General features: G+C 38.2%; 1 protein-coding gene across 11 annotated transcripts in view; it reads left to right on the top strand.

The window, feature by feature from the left end:
• Enox2 (ecto-NOX disulfide-thiol exchanger 2) overlaps positions 1 to 23,466 on the top strand; it is a 294,398-nt gene that overhangs the window by 259,757 nt on the left and 11,175 nt on the right. For all 11 annotated transcript variants that reach the window (XM_042269140.2, XM_015989390.3, XM_076562590.1 and 8 more), the window contains 2 exons: positions 20,177 to 20,358; positions 22,450 to 22,557. In XM_042269140.2, the coding sequence (XP_042125074.1) occupies positions 20,177 to 20,358; positions 22,450 to 22,557 (290 nt within the window). The remainder of the gene's footprint in view (positions 1 to 20,176; positions 20,359 to 22,449; positions 22,558 to 23,466) is intronic.

The raw sequence follows: 23,466 nt of genomic DNA on the forward strand, positions 1-23,466 counted from the left end.
GGTTCCTTCTGAAGGCTGTGAGACATAATCTGTTTTTGCTTCCTCCAAGTTTCTGGCTGTTGGGCAGCAATCATTGGCATTCTTTGACACAGAGATATATGACCCAATCTCTGCCTTTATGCTCACATGATGTATGTCTCTCTCCCTGCGCAAATTTCTCCTTTCTGTGAGGGTTCCAATCATAAAGTTAGGACCCACCATAATGACTACACTGTAACTTGATTACTTCTATAAATGCCCTGTTACGAAGCAAGATCCCATTCTTACAGCTTCAACATCTTTGGGATGGCATGGAGGAACACAGTGTGATCCACAGAACAGAGCTCGTATGAATGGACTGAAATGAAAGGATTTGTGTTGTGGTGGTGGTTTGGGTTGATAGGGAGGCGGCATGGGGAGGCAGGGTCTTGCTGAGTAGCCCAAACTGCTCTGGAACTCACAATGTAGCCGCAGGTGATCTCAAACCTGAGGTACTCTTCCTATCTCTTCCTCTTGAGTTCTGGGATTATAAATGTGCCCTTTTAAAATTGATTTTTGATGTTCAATAAAAGAGAAGAAAGTTAGTGAAGAATGTGACTTCTTCAGTACTTGAAGATGTGGCAACATTTATGGGAATTTGTGAAAATCAAGTCCTAGAAGAAAGAATGATAAGGGACTCAAACTTAGAAGAAGCTTACATTCTAATGAGAATTTTCTCTGTGATGAGAGTGAGAGGGATGCTGAAAGTATGTATGTAGCCCAGACTTCTGTATATAGTAGGAGATTGGTCATCCATCAATCACAGAGGCTATTTAGAAATAAGACCATGAAAAGCAAGAAATAGATATTGAGTACATATTGTAGGAAGCATGGAAGGAAGAAAAAAGAGTTGTGAGATCCCATCACTAAGGACTAACATGATTCCATGTTAATCTTGCTGTCTAGTTCCACAACTTCCTTGAAAAGTCCTCTGAGGCCCAAGAGAAAGAGCAGAGAGAGTTGAGTCAAGTGACCATGAGCTACAGACTGGGATGGTCAGCTTGGTCAAAGGTTTTCAGGAGGCTGAAGAAATATAGGGTGCTGAGGAGTTTACAGTAGACCCTATCCAAAAAACAACTAACTAACTGGATGAAGTTGGCCACTCTAAGAGATTAAGGATTTAAGAAGAACAGAATCTTAGAGTGATGAAGGGCAAAGAAGCAACTGACCAATGGGGATTCAGTATTTGGCAGAGGGATGTAGGTGTTATAGAGGGGAACCATGATGTCCCAGATGCATCCATGCTGGCAGAAGACTGGGTAGAGAGAGATAATGACATATAGAGAGGCAAAGAGAATAAGGCTTTATGAGATCAAGGAAACCACTTGATTTTGCCTGAACCATTTTGCAGCCACCTCTATAGGTTGTACTTAGGTGATCTCTCTGTCTGTTGTTTTTAGCTTATTACCCTTTGAGAATTGCTAGGGCTCCAATTTTTAGTTTAGGCTTTCTATCATCTTGTAACATTTTTTAGTATCTGCTATAATAAAGTTTTCCAAGAGTAGTTGAATCACTGAATGCACTTATTATTTGGTTTTGTTTGTTTGTTTGTTTGCTTGTTTGCTTGTTTGTTTCCTTTACATCATCCAATATTTTTAATGGCACAAAAGTCTGTTTTGATTCTTCATTGTACAGACACGTCTGAGATTCTGCTTTCCGTGGCTCCTCTAGGAGGAGATGTTCACAGCTGCCTTCATATTTTCATATTGTCAAGAGAAACTGGAAGCCTTCAGATCTAAGAAGCAGTTGGCATAAAGAAAAACATTTCCCACATAGGGACTAGTCAGAAAAGAGAAACTGAAAGCTAATGATGGCAGAATAGGAATGTGTTCTCCATACTGTGCTCTACAGTATCTAGACTGTAGGTTTAACTATTCATACATAGTATTCAAAGGTAATATTGAACATTTCAGTGTTCTGGCCATGTATGAAAGACTCCAACTTCAGGAATGGGCCCAATTAACATGAAGTCTATGAAAGGAAAGACTTTGTGTTCTCATTTAAATGACAGAAACCTTAATTTCAGAGAGTCGGAAATACATTATGTAGAGAAGCCCTCCCCCAGCATTATCAGTGATCACTACCTTGTTTTTTGTTTGTTTTTTTTTTTTGTTTGTTTGTTTGGGGTGTTTTCTCAGTGATGGATGTAAACTCAGAAGATTATTATCTGCTCTTGCTTCTGTCAGTGCTCATCACCAAGCCCTTTCCCTCAGGCAGGACACAAGCGCTCTTCTCCTCATTTTCTCACAGGGAAAACATTTTCACATTTCAGCTATGCCTCTGAGCACTCTCCTGAATCTCTGCCCTTTCCTCAGATGTGCATCTCCATGTGGCATATAGAACATGAGCATAACCACTGGCCTGTGGTACTGTAGTCCATGAAGTAACAAAAGGAGGGAGATGAAATGTTACTGTTTTATTTTGAGCCATGTAGATCACCAAATGATAGTCAAAGCAAAGCAGAAACAACTGTCCATCTGTAGTCACACTTTACAGAGGAACCTGTATGCCTATGCAGCCTAATGCCAGCTTGAGATACTGTCCTTGGGACTGATCCAGCAAACAAACCAAATATTGCTTCTTCCATTAGACAGATGGTTAATGTCCCTTTTCCTATACCATTTTGTTCATTACACGAATCACTTATGTCGTCTTCCCTTGGTGCTGTGAATGCCTGATGAACAGTATCTCAGCCACTGGGAGATGGCATGGGTAGATAATATTTAGAGATCTGGCAATGCAAGTCTCTGTGTAATGGCTTTCTCTTCAAAGACATAAAATCTGTGTGGATACAGAAGTAATTAAAATCAGTTACAAAAACCACACACAAAACGAGTGTGCCCTGAAAAAGGTCTTTTATAATTAATCAATTGAAATATGAGATTTAAAGCTACTATATTCAAGATAATTGCATAATCATCCATTGAAAACAAGTGTGGAAACTGAGAAAGGCTTTCTTTCTATTGCAGTACCACTCTCTGCTTTAGGTAGCCAGTCTAACCACAGCCTAATAACTCCAGGAATACTCTTAGGTTCAAGTCATTTAATTAAACTTGGTTCTCCCTAAAGGCAGATTCCTTTTGGGAATGAGATATGTCTTCGTCTCAGGACAGAGTTCTCTTTAAATGGAAGGGCAGGAGGAACGAGTTCAAGATCATAGGTGGCTACATAGTGAGTTCAAGGACATTCTGGACTTTGAGATTCTGCCTGAAAACAAGTATTTTTTCCTATATATAAAACCCATCTTTTAAGGGGGTAGAGATTGCTTTTTGCTCAAGGCTTTGGGGGTTTTGGTTCATCATGACACAGAAGGCATAGCTGAGTTGTTCCCATCAGGGTAAACAGGAAGCAGAGAGAGGGATGCTTGAGTAGTGGCTTTCTTTTTCCCTGGTGACCTCATGAGAGCAGCCAGTCTACAGGATAATGCTATTTCCACTAAGAACAGAGATATGAGCAAAAGGAGCGAAAGCCAACAGGACAGACATCAAATCCCGCCATTTGCAGCCCACACAGTCACTCTCCTGGGCTAGCTCTGCTCCTTAACTGTAGTTTTCCTAAATGAGCACTCCATGTTTCTGACATCTCAAACCACCTGAGATCTCCACTGCATCTTCAGCCTCACTCTCATAGCTTCAAGCATTGCCTTTCCAGGGGCTGCTTGCAGTAATCATGGCTGCCACATATTTCCTGGCCTTGAAAGCTTTCCTTTGAAATCTAGATTCTTCCATCATTTATTATAATAATTTTAATTGTTTTATTTCATTATTTTTCTTTTACTTTCTACCAACCAAAAATCCCTCCCCACAGTAACTGAGAAAATCCACATCTTTGTCCAGTTGCTTTTTAATGTACTTATACACTTAATGTACAACTTTGTAATTTGGGTCCAACTTCCTATCTGCTCTACCAGATTTCATGTTTTATTGGCATTTTTAAGAGGTGGAATGGGAGTATAGCTCAGTGGTAAAGCTCTAGCCTCACATATGCAGGCCCTAGGTTTGTTCCCCAACACCATAAAAAGGAAAAGGTTTCCTTTAATGTAGTAGATAAACAGTGGAGATCAGTGGAGTCACCTATTTTTACCATAGTCATAAGCCTGGAATACAGAGAGTACTCAATAAATGTTTATTGGATTAATGAAAAATCCTCTGACTAAATATTTACAAATAGCCTTTATAATTTTGACCTTGAAAATTTGCACAAACTCATAAATAATTAAATCTAACGTAGGTTTCTCCATGCATCTTCATTTTTATTAATAAATTATCTCTTCAAGGTTTGTTTTTTGTCTTTTGGTTCACAGTAAAAGGGAAAAGACTTCCTATATAATCCTTGTCTTTACAGAGGCAGTCTCCCACACCAACCCCAATCAACCTCTCCTACCATAATGATGTATTTGTATCAATCAATGAACCTTCATTGACCAATCATCATCGGAAGTCTATAGTTTACAGAAGGGCTTCTCTAGTGTGTGTATTACATACTACATTCTATAGGTATTAATGCATGTGTAATGACATGGCTCTTCCATTGTGGTAACATACAAAATAGTTTCATTGCCCTAAAGTTTGTGTTCTTCCTGTTCTTCACTCGTCCCTGGTAGCCTTTGGAAGCTACTCATCTTTTTGCTGTGTCCATGGTATTTCCTTTTCCAGAATGTCATGTAATTGGAATCAACTACTGTAGAACATTTTCAAAATGGCTTCTTTCACTTAGTACCATGCCTTTGTTTCCTCTGTGACTTTTCTTGGCTCAAGGACTCATTTCTTTTTACCACTAAAAAATATTGCATTGCCTGAATATATCAATTTATTTCTCCATTAACCCACTAAAGGAAATCTGTGGTGCTTCCAAGTTTTAAACTATTATGGGTAAAGGGACTATAAATATGCAAACACAGGATAGGGGGAGGGGCATTAAATTTCAGTTCAATTAGATAAACACCAAGAAGCACAACTACTCAGTTTTATGACAAGTATATATTTAATTTCATAAGAAACTGCCAGCTATTAACAAACTAATATTTAACTTATTTAATTTAGTCTTCTTTTATCTAGTTCCCTAAGATAGCAAGTTTCATACTTGACCATAGATCTTTCTTCATTTCTAATATAAGCATTTCTTCCTACAAATTTCCCTCTAAACACCACTTTGCCACACTCCACAGATTTAAATAAGTTGTGTTTTCATTTCAATTTAGTTTGAAATTTTTTCTTTGACCCATGTATTATTTAAAAGTAAGTTGTTCAGTCTCCAGTATTGGGGAATGTTCAGCTGTCTTCATTATAGATTTTTTTTGTCATATTCCATTGTTCTCTAAGAAGAGTCATGGTATAATTTCCATTTTGACATTAAGGTATAATTCATGGCCTCGAATGTGGTCTCTTTTAGTGACATGTCCATGTGAGTTTATAATTTGTAATTTGCTCTTGTTGAATGAAATAGTCTGCAGATGTCAGTTTTATCTACTTGATTGATAGGGGTATTGAGTCCAACTATGCCCTTCCAGATGTTCTGCTTTCTGACCTCATCCATGTCTTATAGAGGGGTGTTAGTCAATTCCTCTGCTTCTCTTTACAGCCCCTCAGCTCTTGTTTCACATAATTTGAAGCTCTGTTAGCATATTACACGTTAAAGAGAATGATGCCTTCTTAAGTGCAGGCCCCTTTAACAAGGCCCCTGTCCTAATTATTGATAATTTTTCCTTGCTCTGGAGTTAGCTTTGTCTTAAATTCATGTATTGTGGGAAGTCTTTCTGTGCTGTGAAATATGTGTTGCTCTGATTGGTTGATAAATAAAGTTGCATTGGCCTGTGGCAAGGCAGCTTAGAGGCAGGTGAGACATCCAAGCAGATAGATGGAGAGAAGAAAGCAGAGGAGAGGGAGACACCAGCCTGCTGTCCAAAGAGCAACATGCCAGCAGACTGGTAACATAACAGCCATGTGGCAAAATATAGATTAATAGAAATGGGTTAATTTAAGATGATAGAGCTAGCTAGCAAGAAACTTAAGCCATTGGCCATAGAGTTTGTAATTAATATAAGCCTCTGAGTGATATATTTTATAAGTGACTGTGGGACTGTAGGTGAGAAAGATTTGTCCCGACCATGGGCCAGGCGGGACACAGGAAATCTTCAACTACATTCATGTAGCTACTTCCATTTTTAATTACTACTAAAATGGCATTATCTTCCTTCTTCTCTTTACTTGTTTATCTATATAGGCTTTACATTTAAGTATATTTCTTATGGTTCATATAGCTGAGTCTTGGTATGGTTGGGGGGTTGGTTTTGTTTGCTTATTGTTGTTACTTTGATTTTTCCAAAAAAAAAAAAAAAAAGGTAAATTTGGCTGGCTTAAAACTTACTTTTTATCACAATTAATAAGTGGCTTGCCTTATATATGAATAAGTCATGTAGCTAGAGTTTTCCTGCCTTGCCCACAGTCAGGACAAATCTCTGTCACCCGCCAGTCCCACAGCTGCTCAGACCCAACCAAGTAAACACAGAGACTTATATTGCTTACAAACTGTATGGCCGTGGCAGGCTTCTTGCTAACTGTTCTTATAGCTTAAGTTAATCCATTTCCATAAATCTATACCTTGCCACGTGGCTTGTGGCTTACCACTGTCTTCACATGTGGCTTGTCATGGTGGCGGCTGGCAGTTTCTCTGACTCAGCCTTCCACTTCCCAGAATTCTTCTCCTCCTTGTCCCGCCTATACTTCCTCCTGCCTGGCCACTGGCCAATCAGTGTTTTATTTATTGACCAATCAGAGCAACAGATTTGACATACAGAACATCCCACAGCAGGGCTAATACTTTTAGTGGTTGTATTTCAACCACAAATGGCTTGCAGGCACACTAAGCACCTCATTTAGTTTAGTTTACATATATGGCTAGTCTATGCTTTTTGTTTATTTCACAATGTGGGGTTAAATAAGGCCAAGTACTGAATACAGTGTGGATTCATAGGAAGTATTCTATAAAGTCCTTGCATTGTTAGTTAAATTTGAGAAATGGACTGCTCCTTAAAAATAAATTACTTTGTAGACCAGACTGGTCTCAAACTTGAAGCCATCCTCCTGCAATGGCCTCATGAGTCCTGAGAATATAGATGTGTGCAATCATACATGGCTAGGGACTTTTTTGATCCACTCTAGTGGTAATCTCTGCCTTTTGACTGGTATGACATTTGAAGTGATTATTGGTACGACTGGATAAATATCTACCATATTTGCTACAGTATTTTTTTTTGGATTATCCTTGTTCTTTCCTCCTAATTTGCCCTCCATACTTTTTCTTCTTTATATTGTTTTAAGCATTTTCTGTTATATTTTCTCTTTCCTCAGTGTAGATGTAACCAATCGTATTATTAAAATAAGAAACACAGAGCCAAGGTAAAAGAGAAAAGCCGAGAGGTCAGAGCTCAGAGATAAAATCTTACCTCCTGCAGTGCTCCTAGCTTCCCCGAGAGAGGGAGGTACTTCCTGTGTCCCTGTTTAAATAATCTTTCTGTTCTGCCTTCTCATTGGTTGTAAACCCAACCACATGACTGCCTCATCACTGCCTGTAAGTACCGCCCTCCAGGTCTTAAAGGCGTATGTCTCCAATACTGGCTGTATCCCTGAACACACAGAAATCTACCTAGCTCTTCTAACCACCACGCTCTCACTATGGCTCTAATAGCTCTGACCCCAGGGCAACTTTATTTATTAACATAAAATTAAAATAACATTTCAGTACAAATAAAATATCACCACATTTCCCCTTTTCTATTTTAATAAAAAGAAAAAAGGCAAAAGGTTATAACTAACAAAAGAAAAACTATATACAAAAGTACAATAACTATATACAATATATACAAGTAACAAATACCTAAACGATGTCTAGTCCATTTGTATTTGACAAATCAGAGAAAATAATTCCCTTATCTATCCTATTTTAGTAAGTCCAAAATGTATCTAATTCACTTTCTATCCTAATTAATCTTCAACTATAACTAACTAATCTTCAACTCCCTCAGAGACCCAAGAAGGAAATAATATTAGCTAACAAAAATAAAAACAGGAAGTGCACAAAAGCAACTTCCAAAAATTTTGTGAGTTGACAGAAACAGCCAGCTGCCTGGACAGTCACCTGAGGTTTCTCCACAGTGTTGGGGCATCATCTTCAGCCTATAGGCTTATGGTATCTGACAGACTCATTTGTGAAGTAGGTTGTACACAAGGTCAACAGTTCAACCTCACACTGGGTGAGAGCAGTCCATGTACCAGAAACACCTGAATTCCACTAGTGTCGTGTCATGATTCAGGATTTTAAATTCTGGAAATTGTTGATGGTTTTTGAATTCAGCTGTCCATTCTTCTTGGCTGTGTATATATGGCTTCATCTAAGCATGCCCTTCTCCACATCATCTATTAAATGCCAGTCTACTATTGAGAGACGTGAGCTTTCAGTTGCTGTTCCATTGCACAACAGAAGCCATCGGCCCACTGCCTGTTCAGCTGCCTTCTAAGAAAAGGGTACTGTACCTTTTCCAGATTGTGAAGGCGACTTCAGGGATGGTGCCATATTGTCCTGGCCTCAGAAGATGCCTTTTGATAAAGCCATAACCACACTTGTTTTGGCAGGAATTGGTAGTCCTTTGTTTCGTGTTCTGTCTGTCCATTTTTTCTGTTGATTTGAGGATACTTTGTTGTCCAGTGGCTAACTTTTGCCACAATGAAAATTAACTCCATATGCAGTTTCTTCAATGCCCATATTTTCTCTGAAGTAGATTGGTACTGCCAGGAGCCGACATGTCTCAAAAAAGAAAAATTTCTAAGTTATTAAAATATTTTAAATGCCATATTCGTTAGATCTCTGAAGGGTTTGAAGATGACCTGTCTAAAATATATCTGCTCAATTTTTAAAACATATCTAATATGACTACAATTTCTATTGTAATGTCTAACTACTAACTTTCATTTCTTTATATCCTAATAGTTGGTAATAATGTAAAGTATTTAAAACTAGTAATTGTCTTTTTCTTTTCTTTCTTTTTTTTTTTTTTAAACAAGAACCTTAAATCTAATCTCCTTTGCTTAGCCTTTTTCCTAACCCTTGACAACAACTTGTAACCAACCCCCCTAAACAATTGAAAATTATCCCAGACCCAAAACCCATTAAAAGAACCAAAAAACCACCCGCCCCACACCACTTCTTTGGCAATGTGGGTGTCATATTCTTAAAATTGCTTCCTGCTGGGTATGGGTGAAGTTATCTTTATCCTGAAAGAAAAATTTAGGTTAATTGTCAAATTCTAGGAAAGGTAACTATATCCTTCATTATTATCCAGTCTGTGTATAAAGCCAAAGTTCAGGGTTTATCTCAAGTCCTTATTCAAGTAGTCTTTGAGACTGGATCATCTCAGCTAGTCATCTCAAAATTGCTCTGAGCACCTTGTAGTTCAAAGCTGATCTGTAGATGATGTTTGTCAGTTTAGTGATATTATTATTGTCCACGTGGAATTGTTGTTGTTGTTGTTGTTGTTGTGGGGCCCCATCTTCTTTCCGGAGACTTCAGTTGATGTTAGGCCTGGCCGTGATTTCCTGCAGAAAACTGATAAGAGACTCGAACACAAAGACATATATATGCAGCTAACTGAAGCCTTTTTTCTAGAATTAGTTAGTACTCTATATGACCATTCATATCTTAACAAAGTTTAAAATGTATATATATATTAATCTTGTAAATTTTGATATAAAATTTATACTTTAAGAAAAGTTTAAAGAATCAGAATAGAATCAAAGAGTTGAGATTAGTAATAGAATAGTCCCTTAATTAATTTGGCTTTTGTCCTGTCCCATAGCAGAAAATGGCTCTTTTATTCTGTCATGATACAGGGAGTTTGTATTTTCATTTTAACAACATGCTTGAGTTTAAAGAAGGAGAGAGCCATTCTCCAACTCCAAAGTCAGCTTTAAATTTTAATTGAACTGGGACTATTAGAAAACCAATAGTGTTAAATCTTTAGAGAAAAGCAGAAACAAACATTTAAGAAGACATAAAATTTTTTAGATAATATATACCCATATGCCATATACTCCCATATACTCTGTTTCCTGGGATAGATGATTTGTCCCTTTTCTTCAGTTGTCTCATTTGTCTTGTGTCCTTCAGATTCCTTAACCTTCATTCTCCTAAAAGACAAAAACAAAAACCTTCCCCCAAGACTAATTTTGGGGATGTTCCTTTTTGGCAAGTTATTATCTGATTAAATGAAAAGACATGTGTTACAGGTACAAGTTAGTTTAAATTGGATGTTCATGCTGGTTGATGAACTATCACCTCCTCTAATTAAGAGGTTTCTCTTGTTCAAATCGAACCTTTATCAATTTTGATGGTACCCACAGCTTATCTTCTCCTATAGAAACAAAAGCAAAACCTCGTCCCCAACGTAATACATACCCTGGCTTCCATTCTGAGGTCAGCACATCCTTAAAGTATATAGGCTGATTTAATTCTGTAGTTTTTTCTATTACCCAATGTCTCTCTGCAGCTGTTGTTCCTTTCTCATTGGCATTCAGAAAATTCAAAGTTAATAGAGCATTATGCAGTCTATTTCTGGGGGTTTTTGTTACTCCTTTCTGTTTATTTAGCATATCCTTTAGAGTTCTGTTTGACCTTTCTATAACTGCTTGACCTGTAGGATTATGTGGTATACCTGTAATATGCTTTATTTTGTAATAATCAAAAAACTGTTTCATTTTAACAGAGACATATGATGGAGCATTGTCAGTTTTGATTTGTGCAGGTATACCCATAATGGCCATAACTTCTAGCAAATGAGTGATTACAGAATCAGCTTTTTCAGAACTCAAAGCAGTTGCCCATTGAAATCCTGAATAAGTATCAATGGTGTGGTGTACATATTTCAATTTTCCAAATTCTGCAAAGTGAAACACATCCATCTGCCAAATTTCATTCCTCTGAGTACCCTTTGGGTTACATCCTGCTGGTAATGGCGTTTGATTATAGAAAGAACAAGTAGGACATTTCTTTACTATTTCTTTGGCTTGTTGCCAGGTTATGGAAAAATCCTTTTTTAAACCTTTACTATTGACATGATGTTTTTTATGAAATTCTGAGGCCTCCAGCACATTTCCTACCAATAATTTATCAATCTCATCATTGCCTTGTGCTAAAGGGCCTGGCAAACCAGTATGAGATCGGATGTGAGTTATATATAAAGGATGACTCCTTTTCCTGATTGTATCTTGTAATTGAATAAATAGTGAAGTTAATTCTGAAGCATCAGGGATAAATTCTGCAGTCTCAATATGTAATACCACTCTTTCAGCATACTGAGAGTCAGTTACTATGTTGAGAGGTTCTGAAAAATCCATTAATACCAACAGAATAGCATACAATTCTGATTTTTGCACTGAATTATAAGGACTTTGTACCACTTTACTTAAATTTTCTGATTTGTAACCTGCCTTTCCTTCTTTGTTGGCATCTGTATAAAATGTACGAACTCCAGATATGGGTTTTTGCCGTACAATTCGAGGCAAGATCCAATCAGCTCTCTTTATAAAATCAATTCTGTTGCTTTTGGGATATTTGCTGTTAATTTCTCCCAAAAAATTACTGCAAGCTCTTTGCCAAGGTTCACTTTCTGTCCATAATTTTTCAATGTCCTCCTTAGTTAAAGGTACGACAATTTCTGCTGGGTCTATTCCTGCTAATTGACGAAGTCTCAATTTTCCTTTCCAAATCAAGTCAGAGATTTTTTCCCCATAAGTTTTTAATTTTTTATTTGGTTTATTTGGTAAAAATATCCATTCCAATATAATATCTTCCCTCTGCATTAATATTCCAGTAGGGGAATGCCTAGAGGGTAAAATAACCAAAATGCAATCCAGCTTTGGATCAATACGATCCACGTGCCCTTCATGTACTTTCTTTTCTACCAAGGCCAATTCTTTCTCAGCTTCAGGTGATAATTCTCTTGGACTATTTAAGTCCTTGTCACCTTCTAAGGTTTTGAACAAATTAGTCAGTTCATCATTTTTTACCCCAACAAGAGTTCGTAGATGAGAAATATCTCCAAATAATCTTTGAAAGTCATTAAGAGTCTGTAGTCTATCTTTCCTAATTTGCACCTTTTGGGGTCTAATTTTTTGTAGCTCTATTTTATATCCTAAATAATTAATAGAATCTCCTCTTTGTATTTTTTCAGGAGCAATTTGTAATCCCCAGCAAGGCAAAATTTTCTTTACTTCTTCAAACATACTTTCTAAAGTATCTGCATTTGAGTCAGCTAGTAAAATATCATCCATATAATGATAAATTATAGATTTAGGAAATTTTTTACGTATCACTTCCAATGGCTGTTGTACAAAATATTGGCACAGAGTTGGGCTATTTAACATTCCCTGTGGGAGGACCCTCCATTGAAATCTTTTAACCGGTTGAGAATTATTATAAGTAGGCACTGTGAAAGCAAATCTTTCTTTGTCTTTTTCTTGTAAGGGTATTGAAAAGAAACAGTCTTTTAAATCAATAACTATGAGAGGCCATCCTTTTGGTAACAGAGTAGGCAAAGGAATTCCAGATTGTAGAGAGCCCATCGGCTGAATTACTTTGTTAATTGCTCTAAGGTCTGTTACCATTCTCCATTTACCAGATTTCTTTTTAATAACAAATACAGGAGAATTCCAAGGGCTGGTTGACTGTTCAATATGCTGAGCATTTAGCTGTTCTTCTACCAGCTCTTCTAAAGCCTGGAGTTTCTCTGTTGTTAAAGGCCATTGCTGAACCCATACAGGCTTGTCTGTTAACCATTTTAAAGGTAGAGCTGTTGGTATTTTTGGAGGATTATCAGTTGTTGTGCCCTGTTCCTGTATAATATGGATGGCTGGTGACCACTCAAAATAATGCCTTCTAATATTTCTCTCAGAAACATGTGCTAGTTTATGATTTGTTTCTGAGATTGGAGGGATTTTAATCTGAGTATTCCATTGCTGCAACAAGTCTCGACCCCACAGGTTCATAGCTATGTTAGCGACATATGGTTTTAATTTTCCTCTCTGTCCTTCTGGACCTATACATTCCAGCCATCTTGCACTCTGTTTCACTCCAGATAATGTCCCAATTCCTAACAGTTGAACGTTTACCTCTTGAAGAGGCCAAGCTGGATGCCAAAATTCTGGTGCAATTATGGTAATGTCCGCACCTGTGTCTACCAGACCAGACAACAAAACACCATTTATTTTTATCGTTAATTTTGGTCTCTGTTCATTAATAGAAGTTTGCCAAAAAATTTTCTTTATGTTTTCTCCTGAATTTTCTATTCTCTCTGTTTCATCATCCTGACCAGCATGATTTATTCCAATAGTCATTTGGTTATTTAATCGCTCAGAGCAGGGATTTCCTCTACAGCTGCAGGAAAGGTTTGAACTGGTTTTGCTATGGGGGCCTGCATGAGGCCCCTCCGGGAGTTTCCCGAAAACTGAGGCAAAGGATTACCTTGTCTGTCCTTTGTTGATCTACATTCGTTGGTCCAGTGTTTTCCCTTACCACACCTTCTGCATACTCCAGAAGGAAGGGGCCTTCTGTTGCCATTGTTCCTTGAAGAAACATTGCTTCTAGGAATGACCTGTTTACAGTCCCTTTTAAAATGTCCTTGCTTTCCACACCCAAAACATCTAACACTCCTCAAACCTTTTGAAATTACTTCTCCTACCCACGTATCATGCTCATCAACCTCAACATTAATTGTTTCTCTAATCCAATCTTCCAAAGGTGCAGATCTTGCCCTTAACGGCCTGATTATTCTTTTGCATGCTGCATTCGCATTCTCAAATGCCAAAGCTTCAATTATTGCCTTACTAGCTTCTGATCCTGAGACCATTCTGTTTACTGCTGAAGCCAGTCTTTCTAAAAAATCTGTGAAAGATTCTTTTGGGCCTTGCATAACCTTTGTGAATGACTCAGGTTTTTTTCCTGGTTCATCAACTCTGTCCCATGCATTCAAGGCTGCCATTCGACATAAAATTACGGTTTGAACATCATATAAACATTGTGTTTGTATTGAAGCATATTGGCCTTCTCCAATAAGCTGATCCTGACAAACTTGTATTCCTTTATCCCTCCATTGTGTTTCTACGTTTCTAGCTTCCTCCTTAAACCAAGTCAGAAATTGAATTCTCTGGCTGGGTTCCAGAACAGCTTGTGCAAGGTCCCGCCAGTCCTGTGGTATAATCCTATTATATGTTGACCAAGAGTTTAACATTTGCTTTACATATGGGGAATGCATGCCATAAGATACTATTGCCTCCTTAAACCTTTTAAAATCCATCAGTTCAATTGGAGCCCAGATATTTTGTGTAGCCATTTGATCAGGCATCTGCTGTACGGTTACAGGATAAATTAAGGATGATTGTGTGAAAACAGGCTTTCTTTCTGTAACCTTATGATCCAAACTTGAACCAACTTCACTGTTAAAATTAACAGGTTTTTCTAAAGCTGTTATCCTGGCACTTAAATCGACTATCTTTTTAAATAGTAAAATGAGAATAAGCATGGTGATAAACTGCATAATTCCCATAATACTAATCTTTTCATATAGTTGTTCCATTGTCAGACTGCCTAAAATTTCAAACAAAACCCAATTTTCTTCCAATGTACACAGGAAACCCATTTTTTTTTTTTAAATGTGGAAAAAATTTGTCTTTTAAATAGTTTCCTTTATGACTTACCAAATCTGCGTAGAACAGTAGAAATCCGAGCGAATTTCAAAACAGCCACCTAGAGTCCTAGGTGTAAATCCAGAGAGAGAGAGAGAGAGAGAGAGAGAGAGAGAGAGAGAGAGAGAGAGAGAGAGAGAAACAGAGAGACAGAGAGAAAGCAAGAGAGAAAGCGAAAGCGAAAGCGAAAGTGAAAGTGAAAGTGAAAGCGAAGGGGTAGCCGGCTAAAGCTTAAAGCCAGCCACTTGTTCCCTCTGAGCCGAGTCAAGGCTTGGCTTTACAGCCAGGGGCCCTGTTTAGCAGGGCAGGCCTGAGCTGTTTGTAGCACTGGCTTTAAGCAAGCAGCTCACAGTCCAGCCTGAGCCCAAGCAGACCTGGGCTGGGGCTAGGGAGCCGGCTGCTCCGGCTAGCGAGCCGGCCCCAAGCAGTTTTTAATGGATTCTTGTCACGTTGGGCGCCACCTCAGTATATCCGTTATACTGTTTTCTATATGGTTTAAGATTATGCAAGTATCCTACAATAACAAAATATTTCCAATTCCTCTCTCATCCCATGCATCATTGCTACCATTCATTTCACATGTACTTAAGTGTGTGCATTGTTACTGCTATAATTTTGAACATTATACTCTAAATCACTTTTATCTTACCATCACTTACTCATCTTTTATGTTATATTTTTCCTTTGTGTAGATCTGAATTTCTGAACTATATCATTTTTTTGTTGCTCTGAACAGCTTTAATATTTCTTGCAGGACAGACTTACTGTCAAAACTCCCCCTCAGTTTTTATTTAGCTGAAGAAATCTTTATTTCTTTTTAGTTCCTTTTGAACATAATTTCACAGGGCACAAAATTCTACATTGGTGACATATTTTGCTAAAATATTTTCCTCTGTTCTCTTGCTTTCTGTATTTCTGAGAAATCCTATGTAATGTTTCTATTTACTGCTCTATAGGTGAGGTATTGGTTTTGTTCCGGCCTATTTTAATAAGTTTTTCTCTATTTTGATTTGCTGAACTTTGAGTAGATTTGAGGACTTAATGCTCTATGAACTTCATGGATCTGTATGTAGTTTTGTGTATGTCACAGGTTTGGGAAAATGTTTAGTTATAATTGCTTTTTCTCTTCTCTTTTGGCTTTGCCGTTATATATGCTTACACTTTCTGTGTTTGTACCAGGTTGCTGTATATCCTGTTATTTTCTTTTAGTTATTTTTCTCTATGCTTTTGTTGTCTTCTAGATGTTTATATAGCCCAAAATTCATATACTGAAACCTACTTACCATTTAGGTAGTGGAACTTTGGGGAGGTGCTTGGCATTAGTATCCTCATGGAAGAGGCCCCAGAGAACTGCCTTTCCCCTTTCTGGTGTGATAATACTAAAGATACCATTTATGAACCCAGAAGTAGGCATTTGCCAAATGCAGAAGATCTGGTGCTTTGATCTTGGATTGTCCAGCTTCTGAAACTGTTAAAAAATACATTTCCATTGAGCATAAGCTACCCAGTCTTTGGTATGTTTTTTAAAATAACATCCTAGATGGGCTAAAGCATGTTTTCAGTTATAGCCTTTTACATTTTTAAATATTCAATCTCAGGAATTCTTTCCTCAACCATGTCCAGTCTACTAATGGCCTGTCAATGGTCTTCTGCCTGTTATAGAGCTTTTGATGACTAGTATTTCTATTCTTCCTTAGAGTTTCTAATTCTGCTCTTATTATTCATCTGTCTCTCTCATTTGCCTATTTTCACCAACATCCTTACCATATCTAACTCAATTTTTTAATTTTATTTTATAATTTAATTTAATTTTACATATCAGCCATGGATTTCCTTGTCCTCCCCCCCCCCCCCCGCTGCCTTCCTCCCAGCCCACCCCCATTCCCATCTCCTCCAGGGCAAAGACTCCCCTGGGGATTGAGTTCAACCTGGTAGATTCAGTTCAGGCAGATCCAGTCCCCTCCTCCCAGGCTGAGCTAAGTGTCCCTGCATAAGCCCCAGGTTCCAAACAACCAGCTGATGCACTGAGGACAGGACCCGGTCCCACTGCCTGGGTGCCTCCTAAACAGTTCAAGTTAATCAACTGTCTCACTTATCCAGAGGGCCTGATCCAGTTGGGGGCTCCTCAGCTATTGGTTCATAGTTCATGTGTTTCCATTCGTTTGGCTAATTGTCCCTGTCCTTTTTCCAATCTTGGTCTCAACAATTCTTGCTCATACAAACCCTCCTATTTCTCACCGATTGGACTCCTGGAGCTCCACCTGGGGCCTGGCCATGGATCTCTGCATCCGGTTTCCTCAGTCATTGGATGAGATTTCTAGCACGACAATTAGGGTATTTGGCCATCCTATCACCAGAGTAGGTCAGTTCAGGCTTTTTCTCGACCAGTGCCAGCAGTCTACTGTGGAGGTATCTTTGTGGATTTCTGGGGACCTCTCTAGCACTTTGCTTCTTCCTATTCTCATGTGGTCTTCATTTATCATGGTCTAACTCAGTTTTAATGTGTCTTTGTGTTCTTAAACTGGTCTTTGCAATTTATTAGTCCTTATAAATTATTGTTAAATATCAGATAGTACTAATTGGGTATAATGAACCCTAGCAGATAGACCTTTGTTTGTGTAGAGGAGACAAGGAGACTCATTCCCCAGTTCTATGATTAAGTCTTACTTTTTTTTAGACAGACTCTTATGTAGCCCGGGCTGTGGATCGTCTCAAAATTCTAATTCTCCTGCCTCTACCTCTTGGATGGTGGGATTAAAGGTGTGTGCTACAATATCAAGTTTTATGTGGCACTGGGGATTGAACCCAGGGCTTCTTGAATACTAGGTAAGCACTCTACACATCTGAAATACATCCCAGCCCTAAGTCTCAGTCTTTAGATAACCTGTGCCCATGGACGGTTAAACTTCACCTATGCTTCTGAAATTTGCTCCTAGGCCCTTAACTGGAACAAGATGTCTGGAAGGGTCTAGAGCAGTGGTTCTCAACCATCCCAATACTGTGTTCCTTTAACACAGTTCCTCATGTTGTGGTGACCCCCAACCATAACATTATTTTCATTGCTACTTCATATTGTAATTTTGCTACTGTTAGGAATTTTAATGTAAATATCTGATATGCAGGATATCTGAATATGACCCCTGTGGAGTCATGAACCACAGATTGGGAACCACTGATCTAGAGTTAAGTATCACCCTTCTTCGGTTCATTAATGCTATTTTAAAACTCCAAAAGGTTCTAATAAAATAGTTTTTCCTGGAGGTAGGTCTTGTTAAGAATAGAATGTTCTGGCATTTCAAACTTCAAAACTGTTCCTCTCACACTGTGAAACAGAAAGAGGTTTTTTTTTTTTCCTTATAATCACTGTGAGGACCTAGTAGAGCTCCCTGATGTTGAATAATGCTTTTTCAGACTGGTTTAATAAAATGCTGATTGGCCAGTAGCCAGGCAGGAAGTATAGGCGGGATAAGCAGACAAGGAGAGTTCTGGGAAGAGGAAAATTGAGTCAGGAGACATCAGCCCACTGTCCAGGGAGCAGCATATAGTGGCACACAGGTAAAACCATGGAACATATGGCAACATATAGATTAACAGAAATGGGCAGAGTTTAAGTGTAAGAGCCAGTCAATAGTGAGCCCGAGCTAATGTCTAAGCAGTTTTAATTAATATAAGCCTCTGTGTATTTACTTGGATCTGAGCAGCTGCAGGACTGTGAGGCCACAGAAGCCAGACAAGACTAGGAAAACTTCAGCTACAAATGGCATCCAACTTGGGGCAAGAATTTCCACCTAAAATCTGAGAAAGCTTAAGAAGAGATTATAAATGTAGCTAAGAGCACCTTCCTAGTTCATGTTGCTCATGGTGGGCCTAGGTACAATGATGTGTCCTCTGACTATGGCAGGTTCACAGCATGCAGGATGGAGCTACAGCATGGTGGATTCCCACTGAGTTACACAGAGGTTTCTATAAGCCACGCAACATGGTGCATGGTGGATATAGCTTTGCTACTAAAAAAAAGGGTTTCTGGGCTACACCCTGCTTTAATGGAGGCATAGACCCACTGCTTCCTATAGTTCATGGTGAGCCTGGTTCCCAGAGCTAGCAGTAAACGTAGTTCTGCCATGTTGGAAAGCTGAGGTGGGCAGAGCCAGCAGCCAAAGCTGCCATTTCAGTCCTAGTAATTCTGAGGTTTAAAGCAATAGATTCACAATAAGGCAGATTCAGATGGAATAAGACTTTAAATGGTTTACAGTGTGTATAAAAATGTACCTAGGTTTGGAAGAAGAAAATGAATATAGATAGTTATATAAAGAAACAGTTTTAAAAAATAAAATCTTTAAAGAGACAGTAAAGGTATTATAAAAAAAATAAGCCACATAAAGATGGATATTATACAGAGAATCTGGATTGTGTTGTCTTTGATATTTTTAACTGCAGAAAGACATTTGATTGTAAAGGCTGTTAAATGAAGCCAATGTATTTATTTCTGGAGATTTTAACTTGATGGCTTATCCATACTGAGCCTCCAATAATTCAATTTGTTTCTCTAACCTGGCACTAGTTCCCATGAGGGTTTCTGCTCAGGGCATTCAGGTTCTAGATGTGACTTATTGTATTCAGTGTCTCTGTCTCTAATTTGAGGAGTTGTCTGCTGAATCATCTCAGTGCTCAGAAGACAGTAAGAAGAATTCTTAAGACAGGCATGGTGGTGCACGCCTTTAATCCCAGCACTTGGGAAGCAGAGGCAGATAGATCTATATTTTCAAAGCCAGCCTGGTCTACACAGCAAGCTCCAGGACACCAAGGCTACAGGCCAGCCTGGTCTACATAGCAAGTTCTAGGCCAAACATGCCTATGAAGAGAGACACTGTATCAAAAAAACAAGCAAAAAAGAGTTGTTTGTTTTCGATTTGTTCAGCTTCTTAACGCATTGTCAAGATGTAGGGGAGATGTTTTTGTATGCAGAAAGTAAAAATGTTGTTATCTTGGTTTATGCAGTTACTTTTCTTCTATAATATTAGTGAACACTAGTTTTTTTTAAATGCATCTTTAAAAAAAATTGTGTAGGCAGTTATCCGTTCAAGGCAATTAGTTCTACATTTGATCATTACAGTGCTCTTATCACTTGCTCCATTTCATTGAAAGTAATGGGTGGTACTTCCAAATAGTTACATTTGGTTTGGAAAGTGTAAACCACAATGAAGATATTTGTGTATTGAAATCCTGTTTCATTTATGAAAACAAGACTTTGTGCTTTTGTGTGCGTCTTTCACTACCATGGAAAACTAAAACTGACCTACAATTCCTTATCAAACAGCTTTTTTATACACATTATTTAAAGTACCATGTTTTCATAGCACTCAGATGTACCATAAAAACATCTAGACATAAAGTTTAACATTTTCCATTTTCCATTGACTGTTTAGCCTTAGTGTCACAGGCAGAAGCTCTGAAGGAGGAAAATGACAGCCTCCGTTGGCAGCTAGACGCCTACCGGAATGAGGTAGAACTGCTCAAGCAAGAACAAGGCAAAGCCCACCGGGAAGATGACCCAAACAAGGAACAGCAGCTGAAACTTCTGCAGCAAGCTCTTCAAGGGATGCAACAGGTACGGGCAGTTTGTTTTCCTGTGTCATTTTGAAGGATAGCATCTGTTCTTCGTTTGCCAAGAGGTGTGCTGAAGCAAAAAGATCAGAAGTTACTTCAGACTATAGATATTGATGGAGATCTTTATGAAAACCCTCAGTTACTTGCATATGATAAAATGCTGATCAGTAAGTATTAAAACAACAAAATATAGTCTTTTAGAAGAAACAACAAACATCTCACTCTTGATTTTCATGGAAATGGGGACCTTGTAGTAACTATCAGTGCTTTGAGACTGTAATACTGGGTTCTTGTTTTTTTATTTTACTTCCACAGTAATTTATGTGAATTTAAAAGCACATAATTCCAAGCATAAAAATTAAAGTAGAGGGATGGAGAGACATGACTTCACAAGTAAGAGTGCTTGCTACTCTTGCAGAGGATTAGTATTTGGTTCCCATCACCCACCCTTGACAACTAACAACTGCCTATATGTTCAGCTTCATGGTATCTGATGATCTCTTTTGGCCTCCGTGGGTGCATATGTAATAAAAAATAAAATGGCAGTCAGGATGTAAAAACAAACAAACAAATAAATAAATGGAATGAGCTCTAAAGATTAATTTGAATAAAAGGAAAAAGAAATAATTAAATCCAATGGAAACTGCATTTAAATGAAACCTCATGAATAATAAGCTCATGGTCAAATCTCAAAGTTTGATGTAGCCATCACTACAGTGAGCCTCCTATTTAAAAGCTGTCAACACCTTCTTTGATTAGAGTGAAGGACTAGTGCTTCTGAGAAAGGATATGATCACATTCTGTCATGACAATCTACCAACCATCTTCTGTACATTTTAAATTTTGCAGTACATTTCAACTCTGTGCCTTAAAATTATCTAGGGCAAACTAATTGCTGGTTGGAAACTATAAATGATGAACAGGGAGTCCCTTCTGGCACTGGCATCGCTGTGTTATTACTTCTGTCACCATTGTCTTCCTGTGTGACAAGTATTATTACATTAATATTTCACCTTTCCCATTAGCAAAATGTGTGAAGTAATGCTTACCTTCCTTTCATTGTCACCACAGAGTTTAATTAGAATACATAAATTATATCAGAGATCTTTCTACCAAAAAAAAAAAATGTGTCCCTGTAGCTACCCTTCAAAAGGCTTTGACAACGTGCATTGAACCTTGTTTTTAGCTGATGGCCTTTTGCAAGTCTGAAAATAAGACCTCGGGAACATTTTTATCATTGTTTCTCTTATGTTGCTTTTGAAACCATTGCACATAAAAACAGTTCAGTCACTTAACATGCAAAGATCTCAGCAAGAGGTCTCTACCTCCTAAAAATTAATTTCATTCATTTTGATTATTTTTTCCATTGGGAAAATAGTATTATAATGAATGAACAACATTTTCCCATTTTATCTCCAAAGATTTGTAGTAAATATTGATTTAGGTAATAGAGTATCAATCAGGGTTACCTGGCCTGGTTTTAAATCTAATTCTGCTAATTCATATCTGAATGGCCTTAGGAAAGGTTACATGAATTGTTGCACATGAGTCCCTTAGCACAATGCTTACTTAGTACATACTGGGAATTTGATAAATAGTATTTGTTATCATTACTGATATCAATAAATCCAGTTCCTTGGCTACTAATATGGAAGGTAACATATGTGAAATTTGAATTCATGACTATCTTACCTACACAAGTCAAATTTAGCATGCCAGATGACTTCACAACAATGTTTTTCAACATTAAGTTCATGTCTCCACAATAATTAAGATGCAGTTTGTACAATATTAACTGCATGCTCTGCTTCCCTATGACCAGGACAGAGAAGAAGCTAAATGATTGTGTTTGTTAGTTTCTCTGGTTCTTTATAAAATATAAATAAGTTCAGAAAAAATATCTAAGAACCAGATTTTCAAGGAGAGAAAAATATCTTGATTTTCCAAAGATTCTTTTGCTCTATTTGGAAAAAGTACTATTTGTAGAGGGGGAACTGGGGCTGGTCTACCTGATACCTAACCTCAGCAAGGGATTGTGCATGAAGTGTGTAGCCTAAATGAGTAATGTCATTATCTGTAATCTTTCATGAAGCATCTGCTCAAAGTCCAAGAGGAATACAAAAAGAAAGAAGCTGAACTTGAAAAACTCAAAGATGACAAGTTACAGGTGGAAAAAATGTTGGAAAATCTTCAAGATAAGGTACATGAGTCTTACATCAATCTTTCCCTTCCCCACCCCCACCCTTCAGTGATAATGAAAATACCCTAGAAGTTTCGGAAAACACTGCTGGTTAGGAATTCAAAGTCCCTGTCAGTGGTAGTTCTTGTGTCAAGGGCTCTGATTTGAAGTACTTAGCATTTCTAAAGGTTCTGGTTTACATGCATTCCAACTGTCAGGTCCCTCCATCTTCCCTGTTGAAGAAGATCAGACTGTGCACTTCTTCCCTGCTTCATCTTCTCACACCAATATCAACAGAGAAAGCCCATGTGTTCTTGTTTGCTTCCTTATTGTTGTGATAACCATTATGACCAAAAACAACTTGGAGAAGGGTCTGTTTTCCTTTACAGCTTACGGTTCATCATGGAAGGAAGTCAAGACAGGACCCTGGAGTTAGGGACTGCAGCAGAGACCATAGGGAAATGTTGTTTACTGGCTTGCTCCCCATTGCTTGCTCAGTTTGCCTTTTCTACAACACTAGGACCACCTCCCAAAGGTGGTACCACCCTCAGTGGGCTGGGCCCTCTCCCATCAATCCTTAATCAGGAAAAAGTGCCCTACAAACTGTCCTACAGGACAATCTGATGGAGGCAATTTCTCATTTGAAGTTCCATCTTCCCAGATGAGCACACCTTTAACTGAACATTTCATTAAAGTAGAAATGCAGCTAGAGCATTGACACTTCTTTACACCTACTCTATGTGATCATGAGCAGTCACAGGTCAGAGTAACAGCCAATACCGAGTCAGGCTTGGTGGTACACACCAGAATCCCAAAGCTTAAGAAATGGAAGCAGGGGGATCAGGAGTTAAATGTCATCCTTACCTACATAGCAAGTTAGGAGCCACTCTGGGGTACATGAGACCCTGTCTCAAACAAACAAACAAAAAT

Source organism: Peromyscus maniculatus, chromosome X, assembly GCF_049852395.1.
Source record: "Peromyscus maniculatus bairdii isolate BWxNUB_F1_BW_parent chromosome X, HU_Pman_BW_mat_3.1, whole genome shotgun sequence".
NCBI classification, from domain to species: domain Eukaryota; kingdom Metazoa; phylum Chordata; class Mammalia; order Rodentia; family Cricetidae; genus Peromyscus; species Peromyscus maniculatus.